Source organism: Mchenga conophoros, linkage group LG6 (genome assembly GCF_057382185.1).
Source record: "Mchenga conophoros isolate Kocher_MC1m ecotype Shallow Benthic linkage group LG6, M_conophoros_male_GT1.1, whole genome shotgun sequence".
Taxonomy (NCBI): Eukaryota; Metazoa; Chordata; class Actinopteri; order Cichliformes; family Cichlidae; genus Mchenga; species Mchenga conophoros.
Genome location: NC_140531.1, coordinates 5491868 through 5514011, shown reverse-complemented (window position 1 = coordinate 5514011; position 22144 = coordinate 5491868). Strand labels below are relative to the sequence as shown.

General features: G+C 40.9%; 2 protein-coding genes across 3 annotated transcripts in view; both read right to left on the bottom strand.

Moving 5' to 3' along the window:
- Positions 1-8746, bottom strand: part of ttbk1a (tau tubulin kinase 1a) — a 52225-nt gene extending 43479 nt beyond the window's left edge. For both annotated transcript variants that reach the window (XM_085275959.1, XM_085275960.1), the window contains exons 1-2: positions 8647-8746; positions 258-416 (exon numbers count right to left, since the gene is read on the bottom strand). In XM_085275959.1, coding sequence (XP_085132085.1) covers positions 258-416; positions 8647-8718 — 231 coding nt within the window. In that variant the 5' untranslated portion in view covers positions 8719-8746. The remainder of the gene's footprint in view (positions 1-257; positions 417-8646) is intronic.
- Positions 8747-10796: 2050 nt separating this feature from the next.
- tpcn3 (two pore segment channel 3) overlaps positions 10797-22144 on the bottom strand; it is a 31562-nt gene continuing 20214 nt past the window's right edge. Inside the window, exons 12-19 of the mRNA XM_085275958.1 lie at positions 20827-20891; positions 19959-20046; positions 19725-19794; positions 18992-19211; positions 18661-18751; positions 15264-15377; positions 11668-11783; positions 10797-11428 (exon numbers count right to left, since the gene is read on the bottom strand). Of these exons, the coding sequence (XP_085132084.1) occupies positions 11295-11428; positions 11668-11783; positions 15264-15377; positions 18661-18751; positions 18992-19211; positions 19725-19794; positions 19959-20046; positions 20827-20891 (898 nt within the window). The 3' untranslated portion in view covers positions 10797-11294. The remainder of the gene's footprint in view (positions 11429-11667; positions 11784-15263; positions 15378-18660; positions 18752-18991; positions 19212-19724; positions 19795-19958; positions 20047-20826; positions 20892-22144) is intronic.

The window sequence follows — 22144 nt, the reverse complement described above, 5'->3', positions numbered from 1 at the left end:
TGCTACATGCATAGTTTAACATTTGCCTTGTACTGCTGAATATAGGATTGGATTCTGTTTTATTTATATTTAAAATTTTGGGGGAAAGAAGGTTTGGATGAAATCAGAATAGATAGCAAACAGTTAACAAATATGCATACCAGCTAAGAAAATATAAATACAAAATTGTATGGGGGAAATCAGACACCCAAATCTTTCAAACGCACTACTGCAGAACGTGAAACTGAACTGGGGGAATGGGAGCTTTCCAGACTCACCACTTTCCATCGATCCTTGACCATGCAGTTTGGAGGCAGGATGTCGGCCTGCTCGGATGTTCCGTTCATGTTGGCGTTGTCCTGGAGGCCAGGGACTAGGCACTGCATCTGCCAGCTAGACAGAACACGAGCAGCTCCCAACTTAAAAGAGCCATTTATCTGTGAGCAGGGAGGATGAGAGGAGAAAAAGGAAGTAAGAAAAGACAGTCAATACTTTATACACACAATGTTGTTACCGGGATTTTCCCAGTCTAACCAGAGCTCTCTGCTGCTGACAGTCATGGCAACATTATTATATTATTCGTATAACAACAGGCATTAGAGGTGGCTGGTTGCCATTAGAAGCCATTCTTCAGCTGGATCAGGGTACAGGTCAGTGGGGTGCGGGGTGCAAGAGGGGTTGGGTATGGCGTGATCTTGAGACCCTGAGAAAAGAAGGCAACTGGACTTTTTAGGTTTGAGAAGATGTTTTACCTCTCCAAGAAGCTTCTTTAGTTCTCTCAGAAGAGAGGGGAAACATCTTTGCAAACCTAAAGCGGTCCAGTTGCCTTGTTTTCTCAAGCTCTGAAGACTACCATGACCTGGATGACTAAGAACCTACACGGACATATGGCGTGATGGTATTTGCAGTAACTGGAGCAAATATCATGTCTGCAGAGGAAGCAGTCTAATGCTCTATTCTTATCCTGACTGCAGCTGCAGGTCAGATGCTGCAACAGCCCAACAGCCAACACCTTGCAATGTTTACTGTAGATCAGAACAAGATGGATTTAATCAACAAAAAATACTAACAACCACGAGTATGGCATGGGAACACTTTTCACTTCAATTTTAAGAAATATGTGCAAACTGCATTACTTTAAGTGGTCTTTTAACATTTGGAGTAATAGACATTTTTAGGTAATAAAAATGAATCTATAAAACTTATCTATTTCACCTTCTGTGTTTAATTCTCTCTCACATACACACATATAGGACTGCCAGAATAATTTATAATGCAGTTACTAATAACATGATTTACTGTTTGGGTCAAAAAACTCTTTTTTTTTCAAAGAAAGTATCCAAGTTGACCTTAGGAAATTAAATAAGGGTTGGCAGTACTGCTCTCAAAAACTCCATAAATCACGCAATTGGAATGAGGTATCTGACAATGCGCCGGATGTGTTTGCGTTTAAGCTTAGCAACAGTTTCATGAGACTAGCAAGATCATAAGGAGCTTGTTGGGCACAAAACAACCTTGGAGTGAGCGCTGCCTGAGAAAACTACTCCAGGAAAAACAAATCCTTACAGATCTTTTTGTCTGTTTGATACAATATCACCTGTTATTGTTGCAAGATTCAACCATGCTTTGATTGTTGCAAATGGGACAGATCTACAAACAGTGCAGGGACTCATCGATGCTGAGTGAATTGTTGCACTGTCAAAGCAGTGAACTGCTTCAGGAGGTGATAAGTCTGAATTAGGCAACACAGTTCATTAACAGTAGTGACTGGAGGATGTGGTTCCCCTGTTAAATATTGTCAGCTCACTGACCATCAGTCTAATAGGCACTGCCAACAACTTAATTCATGTAGTCAGCCATTACCTTAGTGTTCTCCAGCCATTCAACTTGAACAGAACTCTGGCTTTTCTCTGCTTTTATACAGGATATCTGCCATGAATGGTTATCAGCTTTCAGTGGGTCCATAGAAGAAATCTTAAGTTCAGAGTGATACATGTGAGTCCCCAAACCATGCTGTTCTGCATGCAATGCCATGGGCTTTCATCAGTGCATGCAGAGCTCAGGCGGACTGCAGATAATAAGGGAGCGTGTCCACTGCATTTTCAGTCAGGCCAACTCTGATAGAAAACTGGACAGACTGGGAAGGTGGGGAGGAGGCTTCTCTGCACCTACAGTGATACAGATCTGTTTAACAGCAGCAGCTGCACAGAGACCAGGCAGCTGGGAGTCACTGTAACACTGGAGAGGTAGGGAAACCTGCTGCAGGCCTCAACAAACTGCTGAGCCGCCAATCACTGCAGAGGGTGGGACCACACAGTCTCCCCGGATACACTGGAATAGTCTTGGACGACAGTAAGCACAGTGCAGAGTAAATGGCCAATCAGAATTGCGATACTATGCATTACGTGTTATTATAGTGCCATAGTCAAATATATTGCTACAGACTATGAGAACAGACAATGTGTAACAAAATCCATTTTGGAAATATACTATCAAAAGCACTATGTGATGCACAGTGGATACAAAGCATAAATTAGTATAGTATTTATGGTATACTTTAGATTTGGTACAATTATCTTAAATATGTAAATTACATTATGCTATATTTATTATATGAAGCTATACCATTATTTTGTCAGATATTGTTGAATGATCTGAATAGGTTACTATCACCAGCCAGTTATCAAATAGTACCATGTAGTACCATCATATGTCATAGATACAACATTGTCTTATGTCTTACTTTTTCGCCGTAGCATTTAACTATTTACATTAACACTAATAATCTGCACTGCGGCATGAAATAAGTGTAAAAGAGAGAACTGTGCTGTTTTCAAGCGTCTCAGCAGCAGATTGGAGAGACAGACCTTTTATTAAACCTCAATCTTTTTTTCTTCCTTCGTCACCTACAGCTCTATTAATCTGCTAGTGGGTGGGACAGGGAGGGGTGCTCTGCCAGAAGCTGGGCTTGCATCATTCCAGTCTGAGTTGGATAAAATTGGTCAGAGCTCACCATAGTTCTGAGCTCCTGGAAAACCTTAAGATTTACAACAAATCCTGAGTGTGGCAAAACCCTTCCTGTTCCTTTGTTAGCCTACAAGCCAAAACAGAGGGTACAGTTAACCAGGAGAGAAGAAGCAGTGAGTGCTGCAGTCTTCTGACCAGACATAATACGAGGGTCGGGCACAAAGGGCCTATATACACCATGTTAACCTTGAAAACTTGAAGCAGCGAAATAATCTAACATGCGAAAAACTGTACTCATTTACCGTGTCAATCTTGTCCCAAGTTCACTTGCTGGTTGCAACAATGTATAGCCATGTATAACAACAGTCATGTTGCTCAGTGGTGGGTTGTTTAATTTTCTCCAACTCCAGCACTTTAAACCCTTCATAGACTAAAAACTTGGAAGCACTTTGTTTTCAGACTCCTACAGTGAAAACAGTGTATAGCCCAGAGTAATTTATCAATGTGCCCCTATAGACAACAGAAAAGGTAGAAACTCCTGTTACAATGTACTTCTTGCTGTGCCAGTTGCAATCACGAGCCTTTGCCTTTGTTTTTTTTAAACAATTTGTTTGGAAAAAGGTTCACACAACTTTTAGCAACTCTATTAGTTCAGAATGGAAATGATGGTGGAACATAGCTAATAAGCTGCTACAGTTTCCTGCATTTTGAACTTCTGCACCTCCAAAGGTCCACCTCACAGAGTCAGTATAACAATTAACATACACTTTCTTTGCACCTGCAAGGAATTCTATTGATGATGATGTGTCTTTTGTGAGTTTTCTGACAATACAGAATTTTTAAAACTAAGCTTAAAGTATTCAGGTTGACATTAAATCACAGTACAGTTTCATGAGATTAAACAGGACCTTTAGTGTTTCTATGAGCAGATGGTGCTGCAGAAGCATGTCCCAAGTCTAAACAGAGTTACATGACAACATGAAATGAATAATATGAAAAGACTGACTACAGATGCACGATCTGATATCCTCGTGTCGGTGTTGTTCCCACACCATCATAATAAATGTTGTTCCAGGTTCAACATTGCAAGTGACCAATCACCTTGTTGTGACGTCATACTTTTGCGACTATATATATATATTTTTTCTTCTTTTTCTTTTAAAGACACTTGTGCATATCACTAGGAGAAGCTTGTTTTGTCAAAGCAGTTTCTCTCCTTTCATCTGTCAAGGAGCTCCTTGTATGGTTTGCATCCATCCTTTACATTGCATCTTGTGGCCACAGTCAGCTACTGTCATTGAAAGCTCTGACTGTTTCAAACTCATAGTAAACTTTAGCCGTCTTCATTTTACAGGCATGTCTGTCTCCAGCTGAGCAAGCTGAGAGACCAGCAGCTTCTTTTGGTGATTTGCACATGCTCACTGTGGATAAACCGCTGATCAGTCGATGGGAGAGCAGCTATCAAGGCAAGCTGACACTGGCTCTTTGAGTTTGAGTGCTTGTTGTGTTATGTATGAGTCCTGAGAGGTAAAGACCTGCAAATTGTGGAATAAAGACTAATAAAGATGGTCATTTTAATGAATTATGTTTCAAATAAAGATTTTGCTTTGAAAGTATTTGTTTGTTTCTTGACCTCTGAAGACCAAACAGATTTACCAAAGGCGGTGGCAGCATTACCTGTTTAAGACAAACAAGAAATTTATGTTTTATTACACTACATTAGCAAGGAAAGCTCTGACAGTGATAGAGAGGGATGGCAGCTCTCGCCAAGCCTGGTCTAATAAAACATGCAAAGAGTGCAGGTCTGTTTCTTTTCTCAAGAACTGCCTTTTTTGCTTTTCATATATATTTGGTCTTCACAGAACATCCACTACGAGCATGTGCTTTTCCCCTCTGTGTATCTCTTCTCTGCAGTGCACAGTGACTTTGCCTCCACACCTAGACAAATATAATAATATAACCAACAACTCACAATAATTTCTAATGCAAGCTCCAGTAGATTTTCTTAGTGTACATGCTGTGATCAGCAGACGAGTTGCTCTTTGTGGATTTATACAAGATGTAAGCAGATGCTGCACAGCTATCTCGGCTGACTTCCGTTCCTGTCGCTAACAGCATACTGTAAATTGTCTTTATATTAGTCTTTATATTTATTTTTGTTTTTCATATATATTTGGTCTTCACAGAACAACCACTAGATATATATTCTTTATGCTATGGAAAATAATCCTGGACTAAATGACTTAAACACTGAATGGAGCTTCCGCTTAGGTCTAACCCCCCACTACCACCCCGTTTTCCCCCCTCTGTATATATCTCTTCTCTGCAGTGCACAGTCATGGATGCTCCGTGCGCATGCGCACCATCACATCCTGCTGATCAATCAATGTGGCCTGGACAAGTTCTGAATTAAATATAAATATAATTACAGTTGTAGAGCCCCCGTCGGTCCTGGTCTAATTACCATCATGCCACTTTCGTTATAGCGTATCTCTGCGAAACACTCACACCCACTGAATGATTTCTGTATGGGCCGAGAGAGCTAGTTCGGATCAGGCCTACCTGGCGCACCGTCCGCTCCTTTTCCGCCTTTTGGGAATCTTCATCTGGGATTTTATTTCGGCACAAAACGTCCTGATCCAGAAAACCCACCGTTCCTCTTACGTGGGGCCAGAATTTGGGCCTCAGGGTTCCGCAGGATTAAATTACCATTTATTTCTTCTACAAAGGTGCCTCATATCAAACCAGACACGGTCCATCCTCAGACCGTTAGTCCCATCCAAGGCAGAGTCCAAAGAATAAATAAATAAATAAATTAATACATTAATTAATTAAAATGAAAAAACAAAAAACAAAAAAAAAACACACATACACACAATAGCAGCCTTTATTTTCGCTCAGAGCCCCGGAACGCTCAATAAAATCCACGCTGACGTCCGGATCCTCCTCCGATTCTCCGCTGCATCAGCTGAGGAGGAGGAGGAGGATGATGCGGACTGGTCCTCTCTGCCTACTCCTGGATGTGATCCTAAACTCCAACTCAGGACAAAACCAGATCCCGAAACCCGCCTCAGGACAACCCGGCTCGGCTGACAGGGACGGTCTGCAGGTGTCAGGTTCTCCGGCTCCAGGCTGTTTGTCCGCACTGCAGCGCTGCCTTCCCCAGCGTCAAATCATCCCCACCAAACACAACATCCGGCCACTACTTTCAAAATAAAGCTCCTCCTCGTCAACGCTTTCCTCGCGTTAATGAACAAAACGGCAGTTCATTTGATGGCAATTTACATCAGTGCATCGGTGTGTGATGCACTTTTATTCACCATAATGGTTACCAATATACCAAAAACAGATGCTAAACCTTTACAGATGGGTTCTGTTAAAATATTCAAGATATTTGTGTTTTCCAGTTCCAGTGATGGATTTTATGAGCAGGTGTGATAGGTGACAAAAGTACACAAACTCTGCACCTAAGTCAAAGTACAGAGATCTGTGTTAAAAAAATACTCCAATAAGTTTAAGTGCTGAATCACTGTCTTTACTCAAGTAAAAGTGAAAAAGTACAGGCTCTGAAGTGTACTCAAAGTAAGAAAGCAAAAAGTATCTCCTTGAAGGACAATTCTACCACCTATTTTTTTGCATATGTAATTGGACCTTCTGCTACATTAATATAATACAACTATGATATTAGTACATTAGGCCTCCAGGGCTAGACAGAAATAAGCTTTAGTAGATTTTCTTAGTGTACATGCTGTGATCAGCAGACCAGTTGCTCTTTGTGGATTTACACAGCTGGATTCAACAAGATGTAAGCAGATGCTTCACAGCTAACTCGGCTTACTTCTGTTTCTCTCACTAACAGTATATTGTACATTGTCTTTATACTAGACACAGTATAACGATTGAAATTAGTAAATTAATCTAAGGATCATCAGCTTTAAATGAATCTCTATTTCACTTGATGCAACCCAACTCTGATCATGAGCACCACAGCCACTGTGCATCAGTCCAACACCGAGCTTTACTGTGAATTCATCCCATTAACACAAACTGACCTGTTCATCCGCAACAAAACTACCCAGAACTTTCATGCAACATTTGAATAACACAGAGTTAGTATACCGTAGTTTGTTCTGCAGGATGCTTCACAAAGTGAAAAATACATAATTTATCAAAACACATCATATATAGATCCAATATCTTTCTCCAGCTCTGAGTAAACTTAGCTCTCTCTCTCTTTTCTCCATAATTTAAAAAAACTTAATGTTCTGTTTAGCAAGGCTTCCAATAATAGATAGGGACCATAAACTCACCAGGGAAATATTTACTGAGCTCATTGTAAACTGTGAGCCAAGAGCCATTTTCTCATCATGTCTTTATGCAACCACAGAAGTCACCCCTACACAGGCACACACACACACACACACACACACACACACACACACACACATATATGTAGACAGAACAGAGTGGAAACTGCAAGCCGGACCTTCTTGTCCAACATCAGTGTCTGACCATCATACCCTTATCGATTAAGAATGGGATGATGGCACTCTTGGTAATATATGTTTGAAAGCGGATGGGCAAATATCTTTGGCAATATTCTGCATATACAGTGTATATACAACAATAATAAAGCACTATTTGACACTCTCTGGCTTTATTATTGCCAGGTGTCTCTTGGAAATGAGATGTTAATCTCAATGAGATTTTTAACTGGATAAATAAAGGAGTAATTATAGAGTGATCAGAGTTCTCCTCACATTGGAGTTGGAGTTGATTAAAAGTGCTGATCTTGCATTTTGGTGGCTGTTCACTGGAACCCTCAACAGGAGGTTAAGAGAAATGTCAGTGCAAGTGAAGGCAGCAATCAGTAGGCTGAAAAGCCAAAATACACCTTTCAGAGAAATAGCAAAATGTCTGCAGGGCTAAAGTGACAAAGCTCAGAAACAGAAAAAATTAAGGAAGATGGATTATAAAGTGTACAGGGCTATTTTCCATTCTTAGATTCAGCCAAATGCCGCAAAACTATGGAGAGAAATGTCTGTAACCCCTTTGACACATAATTCTCAAATTTTACAGTGCAAATGGATGATAACCATTTCAAACAAAGCGACTACTGTGGGCTTTGGGAAGTGAACTGTTTTCATTTTTGTCATTACAGGAAAAAAACAGAAAAAAGAATAAAGAAAAAAATGAATATAATCATTAGTTGCAGCTCTACACTCATACCGGGTTTATAGTTTGTTTGTGTATGAGTATAATTAGTACCCGGAGAATATACATTTCAGTCAATGTCTTGTTGTATAATGTTACATTTATTTTGAAAATCAACCTAACGCTGTGACCATACAGGCTGTTATTTTTACAGTCAGTCTTTTATGTATTATCAAACAGTGGCAGTTGAATGAGCGCTGTTTAATCCCACCCTTCCGCTTTTACATATCTGTATATATATATATATATAAACACACACACACACACACACACATAAAGCTGTGTGTGTGTGTAGGAACACACACAGTAACGAACGATTACGATTCACTGACCCGACATCCTGCCTGTGGCCTCACACTCTCCCACTAACACTGTCATAGACGCACATACACACACACACACACATACAGCCTGATCACACAGTTCATCTGAAAATTTGGTATGCCTTATGTCATTTGATGCTTATGTCAATCCGTTTCTTCTTACCTGAGTATTGTTTTCCGTCCGGACACCAGAGGGCTGAGATAAATCCGTTCCCTCTCCTCCATCTCTCAGCATCAGCACCACATACACGCACACCCCCTTGGCGTCGCCATGTCTAAGCTGCAGTGCCACTCACACCGCCCCCTGCTGTCGCGGAGGTTTTTTGGGATTCAAATTTTTTCTTAATAATCTTTATTTGAATAGAAGTGGCCAATAAGCTCCCATTCCTAAAGACAAAATATTAGAAGCACTTTAAATGTAACAACCAATTCTTCATCCAAAACTGCAACGTTTGTCAATCAATTTTAGTGTATGTAAATTGTAACCTTGTGGACATTTGTTTATGTGTAGTTCAAGCCATAGAATTTGGGTTAAGCTCTCTGACTGGGACATTGTAACACCTCGATTCTTTTTTCTTTCCATTTAATTGTCGATTTGTTGGTGTGCTTGGGATCATTGTCCTGTTGCATCACCCAATTTCAGTCCAGCTTAAGTGGTTAGATGCACCTAGAATCATCAAGAGTTTATGGCTGACTCATTGACTGCATACTCTTTTTAGAGAGAAGGGGCTTTCTGTTGGCAACCTTGAACTCCGATGACCTTTAACATTTAACATGCTAACTAAGGCCTATAGAATCTGAGATGTACGGTCTGTTTTTTGAGCATCGTACAGTCTGACTTTGGGGTGAATTTACTGGGACAGCCACGCGCCTGCTCCAGACCAGCAAACTAAAGACCACCAAACTTTTATAGGAGGTGCTCACATTTACTAATGATCATTAAATTAAGTGCATTTACAGGACGTGGCTGGCACCTAACCCTCTTAATTCTTATGGAAGCAGTAAGGTTGTACTTATTTTTTCACAGAACTGCATAAAGCACAGCAAAAACTCTTTTTCACAGGACTGAGCTACAAAGTGAACATATTTCTAGCTAATAAATAAACTATGACTCCCTGATTTGTTTTGATGTGAATGTTGGGCTTGAGGACAGATGAAACAATCACCAACCTGTCATCCATTGCAAGACATCACAACAACTTAACACGTTAGGTTTGGCAGGCTAACCATATCGCTAATGGTCATCTCCTACTTTGGAAATAGAATCTTTCCTTTTTCTTTGCAGCAATAAGGAATTATACATTAGGCAGCAAAAGAAAATAGTTCTGGTTGACACTAACTATGGTTCTTATTAATTAGCCTTGCAGGCAGAGCACTTTTTCAAATACCTCATTACGCACTTAGTTGTGAATGTGTGTATTCTGTGGTGGTTACAAATTTGTTAACGCAAATAGAGAACAACACATACAGTAACTTTACATTTGCAGGGGGATGATGAACAGGATATATATCTGTCTATATCTATCTATCCATATTCTCTCTCTCTCTCTCTCTCTCTCTCACACACACACACTCCAAAACAATCCAATCTTTTTTTTTTTTTAATGCAGATGTTAATTATCGTATGTGTGACTGTTCATGAAATGTTTATCTGGGTAGGTCAGAGTACATATACACATAAGAACATATTACAGTAAGAAAGAATGATGAAGTCATTCTTTCTACTTTTCAAGGGGCATCAACATATTTTCCAGCATATTCCAGGGATTAACAGAGGCCTTATTTGCCAATTTTACATATTGCCATCTGTTGTCTGTTTTCACACACATATAATCATTGAGTGACATCGTACTCTTTATCCACAGGGTTTAATATGATGTCTTCCAATCCTTTGCAGCTTAGGGGAAGGCTTCCCATAAGGTTTGGGAGTGTGTTTATGGAAATTTTTGGCCAGTCTTCCAAAAGCACCTTTGTGAGGTCAGACACTGATGCTGGACGAGAAGGCCTGGCTCACAGTCTCCAGTGTAAACATGGCAAAGGTGTTCTTTTGGTTGAGGTCAGAAAGCTGTGCGGTTCAGTCAAGTTCTTCCACACCAGCTTCACTCAGCCATGTCTCCATGGACCTAGTCCTGTGCACTGGTGCACAATCATGTTGAAACAGGAAGGAACCATCCCCCTATTCCCACCCACAAAGTTGCGAGCAGGAAATTTTTGGAAAATGTTTTGGTATGCTGAAATATTAAGAGCTCCTTTCACTGAAACTATGGGATCCCCCCCACCCCCTCCAAAAAAAAAAAACAAAAAAAAAACCAGACAACAAAAACAAAAACAAATAAATTATCTCCCCTCCTTCTTTACACTTGGTACAAATGTAGTCAGACAAGTAGCAGTCTCCTGGCAATTGAAAACCCAGACCTGTATATCAATTTGGCAAACAGAAAAGTGTGATTTGTCACACATACTTCGCATTATGCTTGTATTGTAAGCCTAGTGACATTTTTTTAAACTGAAAATATGTAAAAAAAAAATATATATATATATAGAATATATAACAAAACAAAAAACAAAGGTCTAAAAGCATTTTTGAACAAATCAGGCTTCTGTGCAAGAATTCTTTATGTGAAAATTCTGGTTTTCTTGCATTTTTACACAAAGATACAGGACAGAAATATGAACATTTAACACTAGATAAGACTGATTAGCACCCAATCATATTGTTGACACACTGCACTGGATAAACATCAGATTTCAACATTTCTGAAAGTGTAAAATGACTACAGTTTGTATCCATTCATACATGTTTACAAATGCCTATGCATGGCTGAATAAGGGATTTGCAAAATTCTCGTTGCCCGTAGCTTCAGGATCGTCATTCTCAGCAAAATCTTCAGGGTCCAGATCAGCCTCAAATATCCGCTGTAACAAGGCGTCCACTGTTCGATATCCTGACACAAAACACACACACTTACATAAATATTGTCTCTAACAAACAAGAGCAAGTTTTTATTATTGTCTGTCCTCAAATACTTTGCCCATTTTTACATTTCTTCCTGAAGAGAACAAGAATGCCTGATGTAAAATTAGTGACAATCTATTGAGCAAATGTTCAAATTAAAAGTTAGCCAAAAGTGTTCCTTTTTTTTATCTTTTAAAAATCACCTTCTGTCTCCACTTGTCAACTTACTTTTTGAAGCAATTTTAAACATCAGGGACGGTAAGTTTGGTTTTGCTGACTGGCTGCCTCCCAGGTCATTGTCAATAGTTTCCATGGCGTTCACCAAGTTGTCCTCCATCATCTCCCTGGTTAACAAAAAAATACAGATGATCAGGCAGAAATATGAGAGTGATAATCAGAGATATAAAACAGCATGAAAGATGTGCAAGATAATCATAAGAAGCCATGAAGCCGAGAGTCCATTAGACATTGTGCATAACAGAGGTTGAAAATTAGAGCTTAATTTGGATTTGATTCAGAAAGAGAAGATAAAGAGAGAAATATTTTTTAAACATATTTTTAATCATCTTAGAAAAGATCTTTTTAAAGCTTGGTGCTATGAAGAAAGCACCAAATAGTCAAAAGAAACCCCACTAGATTAAGGTAAAGTATTAAACTTTTTAAACACTGAAGCACAGCAGCATCAGCTTCCATTCATCTTCATAATGCAGCGAGTGACAAGTGTCATTGCAAGCCTTTTTGATTTGCCATTTCAGTAAAATTTGCTCAACCCAGAACGTTGAGAGTGCAGAGGACAACGTGACTATAGCGGCAATGATCAACCAAGCTGATCATTTACTTAGTCATTCATTTTCATTTCATGTGCATTTTCTTTGATTTCTTTGGAGAAAAAAAATGAAGTTAAGAGACAGGGACCACATTGTCCAAATGATTTTTAAATAATGTAAATGGACTGATTATTATTTAGTGCTTTTCTACTCTGAGTACTCAAGCGCTCTATACAACATGCCGCATTCACCCATTCACACAAGCACTGTCTTCTACTGCTCACTAACTACCATTCACACACATTCATACTCGCGTCGGAGAGCAACTTCGGGTTAATATCTTGCCCAAGAATATTTGGAATGCAGACTGGGGGGAGCCAGGAATCAAACCATCGCCTCCTGAGCTACAGCCAGGAACCAACAGCAAAATTCTAATTGTATTTTGTGCTACAACAAAAGAACTGGCTAAGAGCAAGTCTAAGCACACCAAAAATAAACTGGATCTAAAAAGATATCAAACAAAATTATGAAACATGCAAGTAGCAAAGTCATACTGGAAATGGTGTAGTGCTATTAATGTTAGGTCCAGTTGACATCGTACCACTATAATGGCACAATGAGCTGATTCACTATCACTAGGTTGACCAGTTCTCTTTTTTGGATGGCCAGTGAGCTGATTATCTTTCAGACACGCAGGTGACAAGTACACCTCTAAAACTAGTCAAAATCCACTGCTTGAAGAAAAACATTGCAGACACCATTTGTGTGTGAGCTGATGACACAACATATACAGGATGTTTAAGCTGTTGTGCAATTGTGCTCAGGTACACTACCAGTCAAAAGTTTGGACACACCTTAGTTAATGGTTTTTCTTTGTTTTCATTGATGTCTTCAATGAGAATCTACAAAACTATGAATGAACACATTTGGAATTATGTAGTAAACAAAAAAGTGAAATAACTCAACATGTTTTATATTTTAGATTCTTTAAAATAGCCACCCTTTCCTTTGATTACTACTTTGCACACTGTTGGCACCTGAAATGGTTTTCCAACACTGTTGAAGGAGTTCCCAGAGATGCTGAGCACCTGTTGGCCCTTTTGCCTTTACTCTGCGGTCCATCTCATCCCAAACTTGATTGGGTTTAGGTCAGGTGACTGTGGAGGCCAGGCCATCTGGTGCAGCACTCCATCACTCTCCTTCCTGGTCAAATAGCCCTCACATAGCCTGGAGGTGTGTTTGGGATTATTGTGCTGTTGAAAAATAAATGAACGCAAACCGGATGGGACTGCATGTCGCTGAAGGATGCTGTGGTAGCCATACTGGTTCAGTGTGCCTTCAATTTTGAATAAATCCCCAACAGTGTCACCAAAAGCGTGCCCCCACACCATCACACCTCCTGCTCAATGCTTCACAGTGAGAACCATCAGTTTACCTTTTCTGCATCAAACAAAGACACAGCAGGTGGAACCAAAGATCTCAAATTTGGACTGATCAGACCAAAGCACAGATTTCCACTGGTCTAATGGTCCATGTGTTTTATTGGCCCAAATAAATGACTCCTGCTTGTTGCTTTTCCATAGTTGTGGTTTCTTAGCAGCTATTTGAACATAAAAGCCTGATTCAAACATATGTGTCTGCTACTGGAACTCTGTGTGGCTTTTATCTGGGATCCAATTTGAGGTGCGCTGTTAACTTGTGATTTCTGAGGTTAGTGACTTGGACGAATTTATCCGCAACAGCAGAGGGGACTCGGGTGGTCTTCCTTCTATGTTGAATGAGAAGGTGTGTCCAAATTTTTGACTGGTAGTATACATCACTTAAAAAAAAGATTGCTGTGTTTCTCGCCTTTAGTCAGCAGAACTGCTAGGAAACTTGAAAGACTCCATAATTAGAAGCCCTAGTCCTCATGCATACTTTGACATGTGTGAGAGGACAGCAGTCCTGCTGCATTATCAGATTGAACTGATTGGTGTGGCAGTGTACAGAGTATTTTTTGCCAGCAACTCAGCATTTTTGCAGTATTTCTCTCAACCCCCCTAAGAGAACCATAGTCCTAGATGAAGTGTGTGGCAGGAGGAGCCCAGTGTCAGGGAAAACAAGGTGGAACCTTCAAACTCACACCGTCCACACGGTGTTTCAACATACAGAGACACTGAATCGGTGTTTTGAAAACATTTGGAATGACAAGCCTTGAAACAATGGGTCAGTTCAAATTGCCTGACAGAATCAAGATTGGGTAGGATGCTGTGGACTCAGTAGCTGCACAGTAATGTGACATATTGATGGAGCAGTCAAAGGCTCGCTTTGAGAAAGTCCCGCACTTAATGCCATTTGTTGATTTGCGCTATATAAATAAAATTGAATTGAATTGAATTGAATTGAATTGATTCCCAGCTGTTTAAGGAAAGTTTCTGCCACACAATATCTGTCTCTCTCTTTCTCTCACTCTTTGCTAATAGTAGAACATTATTATTCTTAATCAAATATATCACCAAAGTACAAGTCTGATTGATATGTTAAATGTAGTTGAGGAGTGAAAACGACTGTTATAGTATATAGTAATAGTTAGCAATAACACACAAAAGAAGAAAATGTTGTGAGGTGATTTTGAAGTTTAAAGTTAAATCCTGGGCTACATGATGTATGTGGAAAAGTCAGACAGCTAGAGAGGATGATGAGGTGTGGCTGCACACTGGGTGGTTAGATGTTAGTCATGTGATTGAACGTCCAATCCAGCCGGTGTGTGTTTGAAGGTTGCACCTTGTTTGGTCACAGCTGACTATCATCTCTTAGTTTGCGACCTTCCTCCAATTTGTTTGGCTCTTCACATATTGCACGTGTTATATTGAAATGGACTGTGTGACAAAACAAATCACACCCATCAATGCTATTTTGCCCCAATTTGTAAATCTGTTTCAAGTGTTGCTATAACAAGGTGGTGCTGTCACGTCCTATCAGGGATGTGACAGTGCAGGTATTGGGGTTGTGAATTATATGTGTTAGCCCAGCCACTCAATATGACCACCACACACCACTCTCTGCAAGGTAACATACTGTGCCACAGCAAGCTCCAGTTCTTCAATCTTCCTCTCCAAAGATGTCTGCAAGTCACTTTTATCCACAGAGTACTCCACAAAGAACGCCTCAAGGACAAACGCCACGAAGATACTGAAAGACAAGAACAATCACATGCAACATTTAGCAGTTCTTAACCAAATTGTATTACTGCATGTACTCAGAACAACCACTTTATCAGTTTAATATTGAAGACATTTTTCTGAGGCAGAACCGGGACCATTTATATTTCCATGATATCAAAGAACATTTTAGGATTCTAATTTATGATTTTTTAAAATATCACAAGCTTTTTCTTATATCATGCTTGTAAATGCTGGGAAAACCAAGGAGTTGGTGGTGGACTTCCGGGGACGCAGACCCCCCCACACTGACACCGGTGAACATCCAGGGAGTGGACATTGAGATAGTGGACTCTTATAGGTACCTGGGTGTTCACCTGAATAATAAACTGGACTGGAGTCACAACACTGATGCTCTTTACAGGAAGGGTCAGAGCAGACTCTACCTGCTGAGGCGGCTGAGGTCATTTGGAGTCCAGGGAGCGCTTTTAAAGACCTATGACTCTGGTGGCATCTGTCATTTTTTACAGTGTTGTATGTTGGAGCAGCAGTTTATCGGCAGCTGAGAGGAAGAGGTTGGGTAAACTCATCAGGAAGGCCAGCTCTGTTCTGGGATGCACCCTGGACCCAGTGCAGGTGGTGGGAGACAGGAGGACTCTGGCCAAAATAACATCTCTGATGGACAGAGTCTCCCACCCCATGCATGTAAATGTTGCTGAACTGCAGAGCTGTTTCAGTGACAGACTGCTGCGTCCTCGATGCATGAAGGAGCGTTTCCGCAGGTCCTTCCTCCCTGCAGCTGTCAGACTGTACAATCAACACTGCTCCCAACAATCATAGATGTTTATATCTGCGCTGTAACTGCAATAATTTAATCAAATGATTTGCACTACAACCTGGTTTGCCTCTTATCTGTAGTTATCCATCCATCCATCCATCCATCCATCCATCTTCATCCGCTTTATCCGAGGCCGGGTCGCGGGGGCAGAAGCCTAAGCAGAGAGGCCCAGACCTCCCTCTCCCCAGCCACCTCCTCCAGCTTATCCGGGGGAATACCAAGGCGTTCCCAGGCCAGCCGAGAGATATAATCTCTCCAGCGTGTCCTGGGTCTGCCCCAGGGCCTCCTCCCGGTGGGACATGCCCGGAACACCTCACCCAGGAGGCGCCCAGGGGGCATCCTTGTCAGATGCCCGAACCACCTCAGCTGGCTCCTTTCGATGTGGAGCAGCAGCTGCTCTACTCTGAGCCCCTCCCGGATGGCCGAACTTCTCACCCTATCTCTAAGGGAGAGGCCAGCCACCCTTCGGAGGAAGCTCATTTCTGCCGCTTGTATCCGCGGTCTCGTTCTTTCGGTCACTACCCACAGCTCGTGGCCATAGGTGAGGGTAGGGACGTAGATCGACCGGTAAATTGAGAGCTTCGCTTTTACACTCAGCTCCCTCTTCACCACGACGGACCGGTGCAGCGTCCGCATTACTGCAGCTGCAGCCCCAATCCGTCTGTCGATCTCCGGCTCCCTTCTCCCATCACTCGCGAACAAGACCCCGAGATACTTGAACTCCTCCACTTGGGGCAGGAACTCATCCCCGACCCGGAGTGGGCACTCCACCCTTTTCCGGCTGAGAACCATGGCCTCAGATTTGGAGGTGCTGATCCTCATTCCCGCTGCTTCACACTCGGCTGCGAACCGTTCCAGTGCAAGCTGGAGGCCCTCACCCGATGAAGCCAACAGAACCACATCATCTGCAAAAATCAGAGATGAGATTCTGAGGCCACCAAAGCGAAAGCCCTCCGCCACTTGTCTGCACCTAGAAATCCTGTCCATAAAAATTATGAACAGAACCGGAGACAAGGGCAGCCCTGGCGGAGCCCATCACCCACCGGGAACGAGTCCGACTTATTGCCGGCAATGCGAACCAAGCTCTTGCAACGGTTGTATAGGGATCGAATGGCCCGTAGCAATGGGCCAGACACCCCATATTCCCGCAACACCTCCCACAGGACACCCCGAGGGACACGGTCGAATGCCTTCTCCAAGTCCACAAAACACATGTAGACTGGTTGGGCAAACTCCCATGCACCCTCAAGTATCCTGGAGAGGATAAAGAGCTGGTCCAGTTTTCTGCGACCAGGACGAAAACTGCATTGTTCCTCCTGTATCCAAGGTTCGACTAGCGGACGAACTCTCCTTTCCAGCACCCTGGCATAGACTTTCCCAGGGAGGCTGAGGAGTGTGATCCCCCTGTAGTTGGAACACACCCTCCGGTCCCCCTTCTTAAAGATGGGGACCACCACCCCGGTCTGCCAGTCCAGGGGTACTGCCCCTGATCTCCACGCAACATTGCAGAGGCGTGTCAACCAGGACAGCCCTACAACGTCCAGAGCCTGTATGTATGATCTGTATGATTTCATCAGTCATCACAAACTAAAGTTTGTCCTCTTAATCTTTGCCCCTTGTTGCTTTGACGGCATAAAAATCCTCATAAACTACAGATAAAATTAACTAAATTATCTGTAGTTAATTTTATTTAATTTAATAACTGTACAGTACTCTGTTTATAGTAACTATTGTCTTTAATGTAATGTTTCTGTTCTGTGTCCTGTTTGTTTGTATATGTGTCTTTCTGGCTGCTGTTACAACCAAATTTCCCCTTGTGGGACAATTAAAGGATTATTCTGTTCTACCAAAAAAGTCACACAAAATCTAAAACGTTGTGTATTATATATGATACACACATCCCACTTTGAAAACCCTCACATTGATACATTAATCCTGTAAGCCTTTACACTGATCATATTCTACTTTGGGGAATTTCAACACAAATGAAACAGTGTTTTGCTAAACCTTTTCCTTACTTTATGGCACTGACACTGCTACAATAGTGGCCACTATTAATAAACATGGCTACTGTTTAAATAAAGGTGTCAGAGTAGGCCGAGTTATTAGCGCAAGATAAAAGGTGAGGTTTAAAGGTGGATAGGAGGATAAAAAGGTGGTTTAAATGGAGTTTTTCACTTAAAGAGAAAGGAGCTAAAATGGATATCTGAAGGACTGCAACAGGTAATTAATATTTTTGAACTGTGAATCAGTGAGTTGCCTACTTCTAGGACTCTGTTTGAGGGGGAAACTCTACTTTTATAGAGTTCTATGATAAAACACCCAGTGCAACTCACCTTCAAGCATCTAGTGGTTAAAATGTGTCAGACGTAAATATAAATAATTATACATATTCTTCTAGATTATGGGAACAGCAGGACTTGTTTTTGTGGCTGACACCACACCAGTGATGAAAGTACGACACCATTAGCCTTACTTGAGAATGACGATGACGACTATGACGTGGAAGAGGACAAAAAAGATCCTGGCCGAAATGTGGGTGACTGTGGCAAAGCCGCTGCTGAGAAGTGGAGTCTTGTTAAGAAATGATAACACAAACAGGAATCAAACCTGGCAACGCAATTATTCTCAAACATTTCATAAATGCAGATGATTTTATTTGCAGTAGAATGAAAGTCACTGAGAAAAAAAAGGGGGGGGGGGGGAGTTTTTGTAGTTTTGAAGATGTCTTAAAAATTCAAATCGCTGCTGGTAACTGAAAACGAGATTAAACACAGAAAATGCTGAGACATTCAGCTAAAGGATATCATGCCATTGGTTGACCACGGTAAGCTCAACCAGCAGGATGAAGGAGGAGACCACATCATTGAAGTTATTCTTGCAGTAGTTGAGCTTTGCAAAGTCTGTTCCATTCAGCAGAGGATTACCACAATATGCCTTTGCTGGATCGGTGGAGCTCTGTTCATAAAACGTCACCTTCCCTTTAAAGAGCTCCATCCCCACCATGGCAAAAATGTAGTACACCACCTGTGGAGGAACACCACAACGGACAGAACCATCTTCACAAACATAATGTCAGCTTCAGTTTTCAGACCCCTCAGCAGGTTGAGGCTCTGCATAATGCAGCGTTTGTAGGTTGGCTGGTCCTCACTATGTTTTAGAGCAGGTGTGGGCAACTCCAGGCCTCGAGGGCAGGTCTCCTGAAGGTTTTAGATGTGTCCTTGATATAAAACAGCTGATTCAAAGGGCTAAATTAACAACATGTCTTGAAGTTCTCCAGAGGCCTGGTAATGAACTAATCATTTGATTCAGGTGTGATGACCCAGGGTGAGATCTAAAGCCTGCCCGACACTGGCCCTCGAGGCCTGGAGTTGCCCATCCCTGTTTTAGAGTGAAGTCTCTACTGAAGGTTGCCCTCATATTGGTGATGGATCTTTTAAGACAGAACCATCATTAGGGCGGCTAACATCAGCTGTGCTTTGTTTTAGTGTTTGTTAACAAATGCTACTATGACAAACCAGCCTGCTGTCACAAACTCACAATGATAAGCTGTCCAAATGTGAGGATTGCTGGTCCAATCCTGATCAGGGTGTTGATGATTGTACGAAACCTAGCAAGAAAATAGACCTCACTGTTAGTAAAGCAACATGCTTATGCCTTCCTACTGTGACATCCATTTTTCATTTGATGCATCTAAGGATTACTGCAGGATCACCACAAATACAGATGATTTTTATACAAGGATAAATAAATGAATAAGAAATGTAGTTAAACCTTTTGATGCTGTCCACCACCCGTATCAGTCTGAGGACTCGTAGAATGAAAACAATGTCCAAGATTTGTCGGCTGGAGAAATGACTCGCTATAATGCAAACGGAATTAACAAATTAATGAATTAACAAAGACCAATAGCTTGTATCATCCTGTGTTTTAAAATAGTTATTGTGATTGACAGTGACATGAACACTCAAAGTAAACATTCAAAGATGTATCTAAAATGTGAGTAATTAAGTTTTGTTGAATTGTACTATCAACAGTTCAGAGACCAGAACAGCAGGAGCTTTAAAGGCTAACTCATGAAATCCTTTTTGGGGGGAAATTGAGCATTTATACTTTAGTATTTTAGAACTCAATTTTCAAAACTGTTTAAAAAAACAACAACAACAAAAAACAACAACAAACTTGTGAATTTGCATATTCAAAGTTTTAATTTGTATTATATTAGTTAGTCTGCATTTTTTGTTTGTTTGTTTTGTTTGGTTAAAATTGTACTGCACAATTAATGTAGTTGTGGGGGGGGGGGGGGGGGGGGGTGACTACATTACACTTGATGACGCTACCATGGCGAAATTTGCCTTTATAGCTACACCGTGTAATTTGTTATTGTTGTAGTTGCATGTTTGTTTTCAGTTCAGTGATTTTCTGCCTCTGTTCCCCGACTCCATGCTGGTGTGTACATTCAAAGTGGTGAAACAGATTGCATTAAACAAACAAACAAACAAACAAACAAACAAACAAACAAACAAACAAACAAACAAACAAAAAGTGATGTGCCAGCCAGATGTAAATTTGGCAAGGGTTAAGTTTGACCTTGATTTTGACCCTGTTGGAACAAAGCTTAACATTAATTAGAAACGCTTACATGACTTCATCACAGAGTTTACGATGGTGGCAATAAGAGCAGAGATGACAATGACTGTGTCAAACCTGAAGACAGAAAACAGAAATCAAAAAAAATTCAAACTTTAATTTAGGCAGAAATGCTATGAACGAGGATGCTGAAAACAAAACCCTTTTTTCTTATGGCGTCAGTCTGACACCACCAACGTGTCAAAAAACACAAATATACCATGAATGTAAATAAAACGACCATTTTTCTCAGCATCAGTTAAGTGTGAGAAAATCTTCACGTTGTAAAAGAATCAAAAGATTTTATCTTTTGATTCTTATCCAAGTATTTCAAATTTAAGGAACATTAAAACTAACAAGCACATGCAGGAGGCTGCAGAGTGTGGAAGCAAACAGAACAAGAAACCATTTGAGCCTAACAAGCAGCTTTCATTCATGGACTGGATCCAGGTCTAGCAATTTATCCAGAAAATATACAAACACAATACTGAATATTTTTTTGACGGAAGTTATCGCAGCTACACTGCTCAGTAGCAAAATCTAACACTACTGTAAAAAAGAAATGATAGCATAAGAAACAATGAAGACAAAAACTATTCCAAAAGCTGCAGCAAGAAACCTTCAGAAGGATCAGAGCTTAAAACCCCAGTGGCAACTTTATTAGGTGCACCAAGACGGATCTAAAGACAAACCTATTGTCATTCTACACACACACACAATAATATCATACCCAATAAAGTGGCCACTAAGTGCAAAAAGTCATGAAAATGAGGCAATTAACTGGCAAATACAGTGAGGAACATAAGTATTTGAACACCCTGCGATTTTGCAAGTTCTCCCACTTAGAAATCATGGAGGGGTTTGACATTCACATTGTAGGTACATTCCCACTGTGAGAGACAGCACTTAGAAACAATTCAGGAAATCACATTGTATGATTTTTAAAGAACTTATTTGTATTGCACTGCTGTACATAAGTATTTGAACACCAGGCAATCAGCAAGAATTCCGGCTCTCAAAGACCTGTTGCTATGCCTTTAAAAAGTCCACCTCTACTCCACTTATTAAATTAGTAACACCTGTCTGAGCTCTTTAAAGACACCTGTCCACCCCACAGTCAGTCAGACTCCAACTACTACCATGGGCAAGACCAAAGAGCTGAAATGCTTATGTGCAACAGTGCAATACAAATAAATTATTTAAAAACAAACAAACCACAATGTGTTTTCCTGAATTGGTTTTTAAATGCTGTCTCTCACAGTGGCACTACAATGTGAATTTCAAACCCCGCCATGATTTCTAATTGGGAGAACTTGAGTGGAGTGTTCAAA